This window comes from Atractosteus spatula, chromosome 8, assembly GCF_055471065.1.
Source record: "Atractosteus spatula isolate fAtrSpa1 chromosome 8, fAtrSpa1.hap1, whole genome shotgun sequence".
NCBI classification, from domain to species: Eukaryota; Metazoa; Chordata; class Actinopteri; order Semionotiformes; family Lepisosteidae; genus Atractosteus; species Atractosteus spatula.
The window spans coordinates 39548680-39561489 of NC_142713.1; the positions used below are offsets into that span (position 1 = coordinate 39548680).

Below are 12810 nucleotides of genomic sequence, written 5' to 3' on the forward strand. Positions count from 1 at the left end.
TCCCTCAGAAGGCTGGTTTTGGATGATCTTGTCCCAAGATGAGCTCCAGTTAAAATAAAAAAAATCAGCATTAAAGAGCAAAAAAAAACATGCATTGTTTCAGTAAGGTGAATATTGAAAATGGGGTTCAGCAACCACTCATATCAATACGTAAAAGTAAGAAAACAAGCCCAGATGATGTAACTGAAGTGAAAGATTCAGGCTACGGTTCTTAGTATTGGGAAGCTGGCCTGTTAACAAGGTGCTACATCTATTGAAAGGTTTTAAAGTCTTCTGGAGGGGGAAGAGGTCCCTGAAAGTGGTGCCAGTAATCTCCAGATCGGGGTGTGTAGAAATGTAAACTCCTGCCCTGTGCATTTCAGTAACAAGGTATGAGATATGAAACATGTGAAATAGGTCTATATCTGTCTAGTTTATGAGGGTTTGGGGGTGTACGTTATATTGTATTACTGAGGGGATGTCTGTAGATGTCAAAGATAGGCTTTGCGCAGAACAGTGCTGTCACAGCTAAATTGGGCAATCTGTTACAAAAGCAGGGCAGTACATTTCTTCGTAGTTTCTTCCGTGTCGAACTGTTATAATAGATTTGGGAGATTTATTGGAAAATTGTTGTGGTAGATATGGGTTTTATATGATTTTACAGCTGATATTTATAATGATGTGCATGTCTGAAACATACGGAGTGTACATTTACTTTCTCTAATGAGTAAACTGTTCTTACACAGAGACTTTGCGTCACAATGGCAATCACACCTTTATTGTGTAAGGTTTTATTGAAGCAAATATCCCATTCTCTCTCACATGCGGTGCACATCAACTTTAAAAATCCGCTGTGTTTTTAGCACTTGGGTTTTATTTGGAGAGTCGATTTAACAGTGGTAAATAACAGCGCGTGGAACCACTTACACTGCAGATTAATGAACTTCACAAAAATAACACTTCGTGGGAACCAGCTGAAAAGTCATTACTTGCTTCCATTTTTAAAGATTTGATGCACAAGATCAGGGCATCAAAAAAGTGTCCATCTTATTTAGAAAGGAAAGAGGATGACTCAAATTATTTGTATTGATTGCTTGAAAATATTAATAATACTGATGCTGCCTCCTGCCACACAAGACTTTCATTAAGCAGGCAAATCACACAATAAATAATGTGTCAATATGGGCTGAAAAGATGTTTAAAGGTCTTGTTTCTACACAAATTAGCAAACATTAGGGAATACAAGTCAGTTTCCCTGATTTCTTTTAGTTCCTAGTGTGCGCGTTTGGTTTGCTTTCTAATCTTGTGGAGCACTGATTTAGGAAAGACACAGGTTTCAAGGTTTCATCCCAAAGAGCCAGACATGTATAAGAGGATCCGAGAAGTGACAGTCCAGTTCAGTGAAGATTTGAAATGAGTTTTAATTTGTTACAAAAAGGAGTTTTTATAATCTGAGTACAGCCCCTATCACTGTCTAGTATTACCACGGATGGGTGTTTAGTACATTGCAGTGTATTAGAACCTATGCTCAGATTTCCACACATACAGTAGCACGATGGTTATTTTTGACCGCGGTTGTTCCCGCTTTTTAGTTTCAAAAAGTCACCAACAAGAGATGTTTGTCTCCCTGCAAAAAGCACATTTAGAATGATTTTTTTTTCCAAACAGCAGGTCATATCAAATTTTACATAAGATGGGAGGTCCATCCTAGCAATATTAATTTAGAACCACGAATGACTGAACACTACTTTGCAAAAACACTTGTTGTCTCATATAAGACAAATGTCATCCAAATATACAGGCTTATGACATCAATTAAGAGCAGTGGCAGAGGTTTTCCTCTCTTTACCCGAGTGTAAGTCTTCTCAGAGGTGCACCAGTAAATTACTAAAAGTTACACAAGCATCTTCTAATTATTCTTTTTTTTTTTTTTACTGCAAAGACCTGCTAGACCCTGGCCTCTTTCGAGACGCAGGTGGCTGCTCCTTCCTGGGTTTCCTGTTATTCGTCATCTCCAGGCCCGCAGAACAAAGCAAGTCCGTTCAACAATGAGCCATGCGTCAGAAAACCAAGGAAGGAGCAGCCTGCTCCGGGCACCTTTCCACGACAAGAGGGCAGGTTCCCTCATACCTCCCCGTGTTGCCCATGAGGAGGCAGCACTGGTGCTTATCTCAAACTCCTGGCAAGGGGAGCAGAGTTCTGCGATTTGTCCTTGTCACTCTTCCAGCGATTGTCGACGTTTGCAGGCCTTTTAGATGTTTAACCATGTAGCAAATGTCCCAGTGCTCCCATTTTCTTTCTCCTTAACCGCAAATTTGAACTCTGCGTAGTGATGGCACATGTGCGCGAATTGGAAGCTTATCCTTTTGTTTCGTAAACAATTTTCAGCTTGCGCTGTTCTTCCGCATGTTTAAATCCAGGGCTGCCAAGTCAAAAGCAAACCACTCATTGAAACGTCTAGATGAGGGCGGTTAAAACAAAAGGTCTGCAGGCTGGGCCGGGGTTGCTGGGTGGGTTTTGTCGGCCCATGTGGGATTCGGTTAGTGCTTTCTTCATGTCTGCATAGCCCACACACGAAGACGACACACTTGGTGATGTTACTGTAGCAATCTGCACTGCAGACATAGTCCCCGAGTCCCTCTATTCAATGGCAGAGCCTTCGTTTGATCGTGTCGCAGATCTAATTTGACAGCGGCATGTCTTTGCAGTTGTGAAAAAAAAAGATATCTTGAGACCTGTGTGCACATTTCCTCTAACCTCCTCCTCAAACTTTTGTCGCAAGCTCGGTGACTGATTCATCACGAGTCTCACTTGAGATGTACATAGTGGATGTTCATGATCTCGGAAGGAGATTTCTGAACAGTAATAAAGGCTTGTAATTATGGAAGAAAAAAATGTTCAGTGTTTCAAGAGTAGTGGAGACTTTTAAATTTCATCGCAGAAGTGAAGGGAAAGCCTATGTACTTGACTTCTCCAACAAGTGCTGGGCGTTAGTCTTATCAGCCCCTCAGGCAGAGTTTACAGGTTATGCGGATCGCTAACCTCGTATCCTGTAAAAGTCTCATTTCAATCCTGCAATTACCACTTGATATACACCTATCCCCCAGTTTAGTAAACTGGGTAATCTGTACTTCAAAAACTGTTTGAAATGTGAAATTACCTATAACAAATAAGATAAAAAAAAACAACTTCCCATAAAACTTTACTTGTAAAAAGATTTAGTCACTCCTCAGGTCTTGAAAAACACATCTTATAACAGTCGTTACCTTAAGAGTTCTGAATTGTCTAAATAACGATAATTATGCCATTTAACTTAGTGCAGTAGGTAAGTTGAAATATTTTTGTGAATTGAAGATATCTCCAGCTCAACTTCAAAGCACTGCAGATGGCTTTGGACAACTTGTCTTTTTTAATCCTTTCTATCACTTCACGTTTTACAGCTAAAGAAATGTTTTCCTTATTTTCTTACTTTTGGAACACTTCAAACGCTGGCAACACATTTTTCTGGCATGTTAAAAATAAGGAGGATGTTCAGCAATAAATATTGCTAAGTAAGCAAGATCACAAGGGAACCTGCTTAAAAAAGGAAGTGCCTTTTTTGTGTACAGAAAATGACTTGGTACAGTGAAAAATGGCTATTAGAATTTATGATTTGTTATAGGAGAAACTCCTATAAAACAAGCATTTGTATAGTGAGTGATGGGTGTATTGTTGCTTATGTATTATCACCAGTTATTGAACATGATTATCCTATCTTTATCAGCAGAACATTGGTTTATGTAGTGTACAGTAATCATAACTATGATGTTTTAAATTACAATTAATAACAATAGAAAGCATCCCATACTCGGAGGGTAATGTGTAAATTCTGCTCATCTGACATTTTGTTACAAGACTGCTAGCTTCATTCTAAGGGGAGATGTGTTGTGAAATAAATGCCAGAAATACAGAACACTCCAAATAAATAAACTGTGCAGTTGTGCCTGATATTTTGGTAGCTTAGGGTGTGTACTTCAAGCGGGCTATACCGTTTATACAATCTGCCCTACCATGAGTTTGACACCCCTGATCTAAATGCTCACAAACTCTGAAAACAGATGAATATCTATTGTATATCTACAATATCTACTGTATTGTATTGTCAACTGCATCTCCACCCTTTTCTCACTGCTGTTCCATTGGCTCCGCGGCTGGTCCATTGAGCCCCTAAGTCTTGCTCTGGGTAATGAGAGGAAGTAATGGCTTCTGATGAGTGGGGATGTATCAGACATAAGTACAGGGCAACTGTGCTGCCTTGATTTGCATGGGGAGTCGCAGGACAGTGATTGTATGATAACTGGCAAGTGTGTGGTGGTCTTTTTTTCCTTCCTCCTTTTCCTATCTTTCTCTCCCCCTGCACTGCTCTCGTCTGTGGTTAAGGGAAGATGTGACTTCCTGAATTGTTTGCACGGCCTTGAGCGTTTTGTGTGTGTGGACCTTAAAGGTTATTACGCAGCATAGAGGGGACGCTGGACAGGTTGCCATTGATCCCTGTGAGCGCAGCTCTGTACTGACTTGAAACTCCTGGCCAGATCCTCACATTTGGACCAGCCCACGGGTCCATCTGTTGTACTCAACCATGAGCCTATCATTCTGCTTGCCTGAGTGACACTCGCCAACGTCCATGAGGGTGCTCTGCGCCAAATCTTGGTTTGTCCTTAAACTAGATTTGGCTCGGCTGGTGCCAAGTCCAAATGAGGTTGCTTGGTGTTATTGGTTATCTTTATAATGCGTGTATACTGTATGTGCGTATATATTTATGTACAGTATATGGTGTATATAAATTGATCTTAAGTTCAGTTTTCAGCGGTTTTCTTCTTACTACTCGCAGTTTGTCCGAACACACTTTTGCTGTGCGAGTTGGAGGGCAGTGTGAAGCTTCAGAGATCCTTGAGAACATGCCGTTCTCTGCGCGATAGAGCTGTCGTACTAGTGGTACAGTAAATTGTTTCAAGGATTGGATATCCGCAAACTTAATTTTCCTCTGTTGATAAGAGTTTTGTTATCAAAGAAGTTGTAGAGTATTGTATTGTTTCAGAAATTCAGAAATTGTTTTCTTCAAATTGAGCAGGGAACAAATCTGCTTTACAAGTACCGTAATGAATTATTTCCTGTTAGAACTTACATAACCACTCTGGTTGGTTGCTGTTTGATTTTATTTCTTTTTAAAATTTTGTTACAGTATGTAAAGAATTAAGTGAGATAGTACACTGGTGTGGTGATTACCATAGCAATGGAGTGTTTAGCATAGCAAACAGCTGGTTGAAAACAAATACAGAATGTGACCAAGTGACCCAGAAAAACACAAAATAATCCACCTGAACAAATTGTGTGTATGAAAAACAGGATTAAGTAGCTGAAGGAAGCTGAGAGCAGAGATTCTAATACCATATTTTGATGGACTTACATCCAGTCCCCTTAAAAATGCAACTTCTTTCACCTGTGTGTATATTTAATTTATTTTTTTTCTTTGTACATTAGATCTAAAATTAAATAAGTTTAATTGAAAATGTTTTACAGTAGACAAAGTATGGGAGAAATGTATAACTTTCTCAAGAATTCTGCTGAAAATCTTTGTTAAAATAACTCCTTTTAAGTTAAAATGGTTTTAGGCCACTGTTTAGACAATTTTGCTCATCCTTTCTCTCAAGAATAATTTTTTCCACTTTTTGCTGATGCAACTTTTTGGTTTAAAAAAAAATAAATTTAGAGATTTCTTTCCTATAGAAGGAAGTACAGCTAGGTTCTATTTTGTTCTTGCTGAAAACCCGACAGCACGGTGCGGTGTGTGAAGAGTCTCGGTTCAAGTCTGTGAATAGCTGCATTTTGTTTTGCATTTTAAAGACATTAAACTACTGACGGTCTCCAATAATGAGAAATGTATCAAGCTGCACAGCAGAGCTCCATATTCCAAAAAATGGTAGCTGGCTGTCTGTATTTCTAAAATCAGATGGGCAGTGCTTTCTCAGCACTTTCAAGTTGGAGAAATAAGAAACCTCCTGCTGTAGGTCTAGCATTCCTGACGGGCTAATGGCATTTCTTCTCTGTTACCCACCACGACTGATCAGTAGGAAGTGCTAGTTTTGTTTTTCTTGATCCCCAGTGTTCATGAAAAGATTGTGAATTTGAAGCCCAGTAAGCAAACTCTTGTAGGCGTTCTCTTGTTATGGCGCCTCTGAATACTGTGGTATTGCAATTTGCTGATGAACAGCTTTGATTTCTCTCTGCCCTTCCACAGTTACGCAAAACTCTCTGCAAAGGACAAAATATTATAGATAGTATTGACAGGAACTTCTGTCCTAAAACCTCTATACAGCCCTTACCACACACACAGTCTCTGAAACACATTCATTTCCTGTGTCACACACCCTCCCCTCTACAGTGGGAGACCGAGTTGAGTCGGAGCGGGTTTTCACACTGGTGGCCTGATTCAGTTGTCTCTTTCTCGTGCATTCTGAAATGCCTCTTACAAGCTCTTCCAACATTTTTTTTTTATAAGAGGAGCACTAAAAAGAAATCGTGTTAGTGGAACATGAATAAGTACAGACAAAAAGAATCCATCTGCTGAGACATTAACATCCTCTTAGAAGGATGGTATTACAGTAGAGTATTACGGTATGATGTATTACAGTGGAGAAAGTATTGGAGGTCCCATCCTCTGGAGGTTGAGACCGTTTCCAGTTCAGGGAAGAAACCCAACCAGGAACCCCAGACAGGCCATTTCTGCTGGGCCTTTTTGCATTCCTCTTGCAATGTGCTTTTTTTTGCATCTGATCTTTAACAAAGGAAGTTAAACCCTGTTTAACTGCAAGAGTCAGGGAAAAAATGCCTATTTGCACATTAAACTGAACTTTGGTGAACAGAGAAAAGCTCTTAAGTTAAACATACAGAACTTACTAATAATTGAATCATCTGTTATTTTGACATTTTTTGTAAGCTGGGCAGCGCTGTATATAAGATTGAATGTGGCAAAGACTTCCACCACCAGCCTGGGGTGTGATACTGTATGTGCGTTAGGCTGTTTCCCCCCCCGGCTATAGAAATGAAAGAGTCTAGATGGAAGCAGGAGACTCGAATCTCAACGCGCATTAGAATCTTTAACACATTCTCCCCTTTGAGTTCTCTCTTCCTCTAATCCGTTTCAAGAGAGCTGCAGGGTGATGTCCTTTAGAAATACTGCGAATGAGACGACGACAAAAAGCTCAGAGCAGGAACCTGGGGGGATTAAGTTTGCTCCTCAGGAGGTGTACAGCAGCAGTGCGGGTCTGTGGGACGCGCTGTGCGTATTGAGGCATGATTTCAGCTCCTCAGTGCTGGCCAGGACAGCCCCGGTTCCATTGAAACGCTAATGCAGTTCCCTGCTCTATTCAAGGCAGAGCCCGCACTCTGCAAAGGACCCCTATTGTGCTCGATCCTTTTGGGGCCGTGTTTAAAGACCGAAATGCAGCCCATTACGGACTTCTCTGGTACCTATAAAATGTGCATTAACTCCTTCTGTGGGCCTTGGGTATTTTATTAGCTTGAGTTTTCACCTTCTTGGTGTACAAGGGTATAGCAGATCTCCATAGTGCAAACAGTGTAGGACTATATATAGTATGAGTTATTCCCCCTTCTCCTTTCCTCACTGAGTGAAACTGACAAGATCAGTGTCACAAAACATGGAATTGCTCAAACTGGCTTTTTAATTGTTCGTCAGATAATGGCTTTGAACCATAGAGGCAATGAAAAAGTGCATTTGTTGTTTTTTTTTGCAACGTAACAGTCCTTTTCCTGTTTAAAGTGTGAGGGTTAAGCTGTGGATTGATGAGTGTGAACTCACCATTGTGATTAACCTCCTCTCAGTGCTCTGCAGGGTTAATGTACGTGCCTGAGTACAGTACTCAGTGCCTGAGTGAAATACAATTTTGTAAGTGCGTCTGTCTATGCATAAAGGACTAGCCAGCCTATTTATTTTTACTGTTGCAGAAAAAAAATGTAACATTGTTTAAATCCTTTTTTTAAATCCATTTAATAATTCAAGGATGTTTGATTTGGTCATGAAATGCTAAGTAAAGACATAACTGCTGGTGCCAGGAATTCTTATTTAAAGAAGGGTACGATGATTTTTCAGTGTTCAGGTAAAGGTTTTCTGTATTTTCTATATATACATTGAGCACAGACCCTTGGCCAGAATTATATACTGTTCAGGCTGTTAAATCACTGGCAGAACAAATGAGGATTCTTGCTATATCTTGTGATGTTTTATGAGAGCTGCTGAAGCTTATCCATCTGTGAGTTTTGAGACTTTTAGAATTCATTGATTCAATGAAACCTTTTAGTGAAAAATCTGACAGTGCAAACTTTAGCAAAGCAAAAAGCTCTAAAGCACAATGACATTACTGTGCCTTTTCTTTAAACACTAGCTTTCCTTAAGCTAATCGGCTCTTTAAACTAGGTGTTGGAGCCCGAAATGAGCCAGGGTTCCTGGAGTCTCGCAGCGTGGCGGAGAGGCAGGTGTGAACCTGTGTTACTTGCTGAGGTGTGTTAACAAGCTATGTGTGTCAACATCTAGTGTTGGCGGGTGTTGGAGGATAGTGAAGTACCAAAGTCCGTCCATCCCCCCCACGCCTACAAAATAGCTCGTGAGGAGGGGGCTATTTCATGGAGCCTTTTGCAAGGAAAGTTCAGGAATCCATGCCTTAAGATTTTAATAAAAATTGAATTGAATAATACTTAAAGGTCTTCAAACACCTGCTACACGATACATGTATTTCTACCTGACTGCAGTGTGGACTTCATCACAGCAGAACATTTTTGTCTTTTACATCTGCTTGGTATTTTTTTCGAAAGGAAGAGAAGAATAAATGTAGCACGGGGCTTGGAGAGCACAACGCCCACATCAGTCAGCTCTGAGAAAGGATACGGTGTAGGGCGGAAAGTGTAGAAATATTGTGAGATTGTCTTGAGGAAGCAACTGATGAGCTCCTACATTACATTCGTCGTTCAGTACGAGCGACCAGTGTACTGTGCTTTTTTTAAAATGTTTTACTATTCCTGTATTGACATTAGTGAAAACCATTGAGAGTTGCATCCATTTCTGGTTTGTGGTGTACAGACACAAAAAAGACTAAGTTTAGTGGGTTTTTTTTACCAGTTTAGCTGAAAATGGGAAGTGAATGCCACTAAAATTTGATCTTGTTCATTTAAGTAAAAAAGAAAAAATTGTGATCTTTAGCTCTGTGCTTAAAGAGCGGTTTGTTCACTCGTGATGAACGGGCTCCACCAGGGTCTGTTTTCTCTGCAGTGAATGTTCTGTTATTATTGTCTGTCACGTGTTACATCTAGTTAAATTTAAGGAAAACGCTTTATTGTGCAGTTTGGTTTTAATATTTCTTTGTTCTTAATTTCACAGAAATTGCGGAGGTTATCCACCAAATACAGAACAGAAAAAATCTATCCCACTAATGTTGGAGAAAGAGAAGAAAATGTAAAAAAGAACAGATATAAAGACATACTGCCATGTGAGTACCCCTTCCCGGATTTAGTCCTGCCGATTTCAGATAGGAGTTTGAAATGTTCTTAAGGCCCGTGGTGTGAACTACTGAAGCATGCAGACTGCCTGACTTCGAAGAAGCCATGAATCACCTTGATGTTGAACATGCTTTAGCTTCTTCAGGTCAGGCTTTCAAGAGAGGCTGTTGGAAACGCCTGCCTTTTCATTACACTGCCAGGGCAAGTACGTTTTGTTCGAGGGTATGACTGTGGCTCAGACATGAGCGTCCTTTGAGGCTAGTTCTCTACAAAAGCAAAAGGCAACGGCTTCAAAAGAAACTTCAGGCCATTGCAGTTTGGGTCTTGCTGGCACTCGGACTAATGTGAAAACTGTTTCTCTGCAATAAGATTTCAATAATGCCACCTGTCTTGCTGCTTCCTGTAACAAAAAAAAAAAGATAAAGGGCTCTCTATTTCATGAGTGGTCTGTTTCTGTTTAATGATTGTTTTCTTTTCTTTTTTTCTCTCCCCACAGTTGACCACAGCAGAGTAAAAGTAACATTAAAAACCTCCACTCAGGACACGGATTACATCAATGCAAATTTTATTAAGGTGCAGTCCTATCAATGTAGCACTGTCTTTCATATTTCATGCTGCAGTGCAGTCCCCTTTCTGTTCTGTTATCTGTCTTTGTTTTGTTCGTGGAAGGGGGGCTTAGTGACTTCCACACAATGTTTTAGATTGAGTTAAGGGCGGGGGATAAAGAAGTGTGAGACAACGTGTGGCCTTTGAGCAGGTGCCTGCTAAGAAAGCATTCGTAGGCAGAATCATGTTGGTTTTAGGTCTTACAGTCGGTTTGACAGTTTGAAATCAAAATCTGTAAAAAGTGAATCAAAAGACCGTTAAACCCCTCGAAGCCATAGAGACTGGACCTCGGTAAAATGTGGTTTTCATTTTGACTTAGACTTTTCTGGGATTCCTGTGAACTTAAAGTAGCTCAAAGCCTAGTGACGGTGATTTGACAGGAAGAGAGTGTGTTGCTTTCACAGGCAATTTTCATCTCTCATGCTCTAGAGTTCATGGTGGCACAGTGGTTAACATTGCTGCCTCACAGCACTAGGACCCTGGGTTCAATTCCAGACCGGGGGTGCTGTCTGCATGGAGTTTTTATGTTCTCCCCATATTCACGTGGGTTTCGTCCAGGTGCTCCGGTTTTCTCCCACAGTCCAAAAACATAAGGGTAGATTAATTGCTTTTGGGAAAGTCGTCCCTAGGTGTGAGTGTGTGCCCGTCCCTGGTTGTCTGTGTGTGCCCTGCGGCGGACTGGTGTCCCATCCAGGTCTAACCTGCCTTGTGTCTGCTCCTTGCCGGGATGGGCTCTGGCTCTCCAGCCCTCCTGCCACCCTGGATTGGAAGAAGGGGTTAGAAAATGGATGGATGCTTTAAAATTCAATTTTCTTGTTTCTTTACTGCAGAATCCCAACAGGCGAGTGTTTTCATGGTATATTTATGTGCTGTATCAAGAAAACAGACAGCTATGCTTATGCTTAGGTTTTTTTGGGATGGTGTGGTTGTTGCATTGGAGGGCAAGTTAGTTGCCTCTTTTGGGATGTATGCGAATGCAGAGAGTTCCTTGGATGTCAAGTTTGTAGCGGATTTAACAAGCAGCAGAGTGATCGTCTTCTGTCCCACTGCAAGGAACTTGAAACATGTTAATCCTCTCGCTCGCATTCCTCTGAAATTGAGCACAGGACACTTAGCATCTCCTCGATGACATCTGACCATCTAACATCTGACAGGAATGATTACTTGTTATAACTCACATTTGCTAAAGTTGGTGTTTTATTTTTATGGATCTTTAGTATTTTTGCCAGCTCCAAAATAGAAAGTCAACAGTTAATTACTGTGAATTAAATACATGACTATGAGTTCATGAGTGTGGTGAAATGTACTCCTTCTTTTTTAGGAAAAGGGAACATGTTTTCACTGTAGTCTGAATCACATATCGGTATAGTAAAATGAAGTGAGCTCATAAATATGTAGCAACAATGCCAGTTAAAGTTTTTCTCAGAGGAGGTCAAATTCTTGTTGCTGTAGCACTTGGTGCTTCCTGTTCTGAAGTCTTTCCCTCTGATTTTCAGGGTATGCATGGGCCAGAGGCCTACATTGCCACCCAGGGACCGCTAGCTAACACCCTCATAGATTTCTGGAGGATGATCTGGGAATACAGAGTTGCTGTAAGTAGTCATCACTGTCAGTGAGCAGCTGTATTTGTGAAAACACTAAAGAAACAGATGGCTAATGGTTTCAAAACTGTCAGACCAGGATTTGCTGCATTTACTGTATTCATAGTGTTTTTAATTCCAGATTTTGGGGAAAAAACTTTAAACCTGTTCATACAGGTTTTACTGTGCAGTTGTTTTCAGAATGATTGCAATAGGTGACAACATGTATCACTGCTACACATATTGAACATTGATCTACAAGTCCTTTTGTGAAAATAGTTGAATAAACTTCGAAGTACATCAGTCATCATTAATAGTTGTGCGGTATTACAATTTGCAATATGTCTGCAAAAGCCAGTTAACTTGTCCCAAGCTCTGTTTATATATACCGTATATATTAAAATCAGCAGTTTGTGTTTGCAATGTTTTCCTATTTTAAAACACTTGGTTCGGTCGGGTCTTTGTATGTAATACAACAATCAAATGGTTCAATTACCTGTGCAAAATGTCACATCTGAAGTTTATTGTTTTTTCCTGTCTTCCACTATTTCTAGGTAATTGTTATGGCTTGTCGAGAGTTTGAGATGGGAAGGGTAAGATGGTTCAGCTTTATTGGTTCTTTCAATGTTTGTTCTTTTTGGGGTTTATTTTTTTGTTTATTTTCTCTGTGCCATTTCTCAATCAGAGGTAACTGTAGGTATCATGTGTGGCACTGATTCAGTGAGGTGGAGGTTCTTGTGTCATGAAAATATGTAACACTGTGTTTGAGGTTGGCAATATCTTTAGGTTAGAAGGTACCTGAGTTTTTTACATTTTCCTAGGCTTGAGACGACAGTATACAGTATCAATGGTGTATATCCCAGACTGGAGATAACCTAAGGTTAGACATTGTCTGTAGAGGTAATCCTTAGCCATAATATATATGGGTTTCACTCAGGTCTAATGTAAACCAGAAATACACTTAACATATTTTACTTGATTATAATATTATTAAGTGCTTATACTTCTGAAGAAGACATAAAACATTTTTCAAAACTTACAGTTTGTAATCAAGCTAAACTTGTGCATTGTACCCATAAATGATAAAAAATGTATT

General features: G+C 40.1%; 1 protein-coding gene across 2 annotated transcripts in view; it reads left to right on the plus strand.

Moving 5' to 3' along the window:
- ptpn12 (protein tyrosine phosphatase non-receptor type 12) overlaps nt 1-12810 on the plus strand; it is a 63478-nt gene that overhangs the window by 24619 nt on the left and 26049 nt on the right. For both annotated transcript variants that reach the window (XM_088923168.1, XM_088923169.1), the window contains exons 2-5: nt 9410-9518; nt 10025-10101; nt 11631-11726; nt 12269-12307. In XM_088923168.1, the coding sequence (XP_088779294.1) occupies nt 9410-9518; nt 10025-10101; nt 11631-11726; nt 12269-12307 (321 nt within the window). The remainder of the gene's footprint in view (nt 1-9409; nt 9519-10024; nt 10102-11630; nt 11727-12268; nt 12308-12810) is intronic.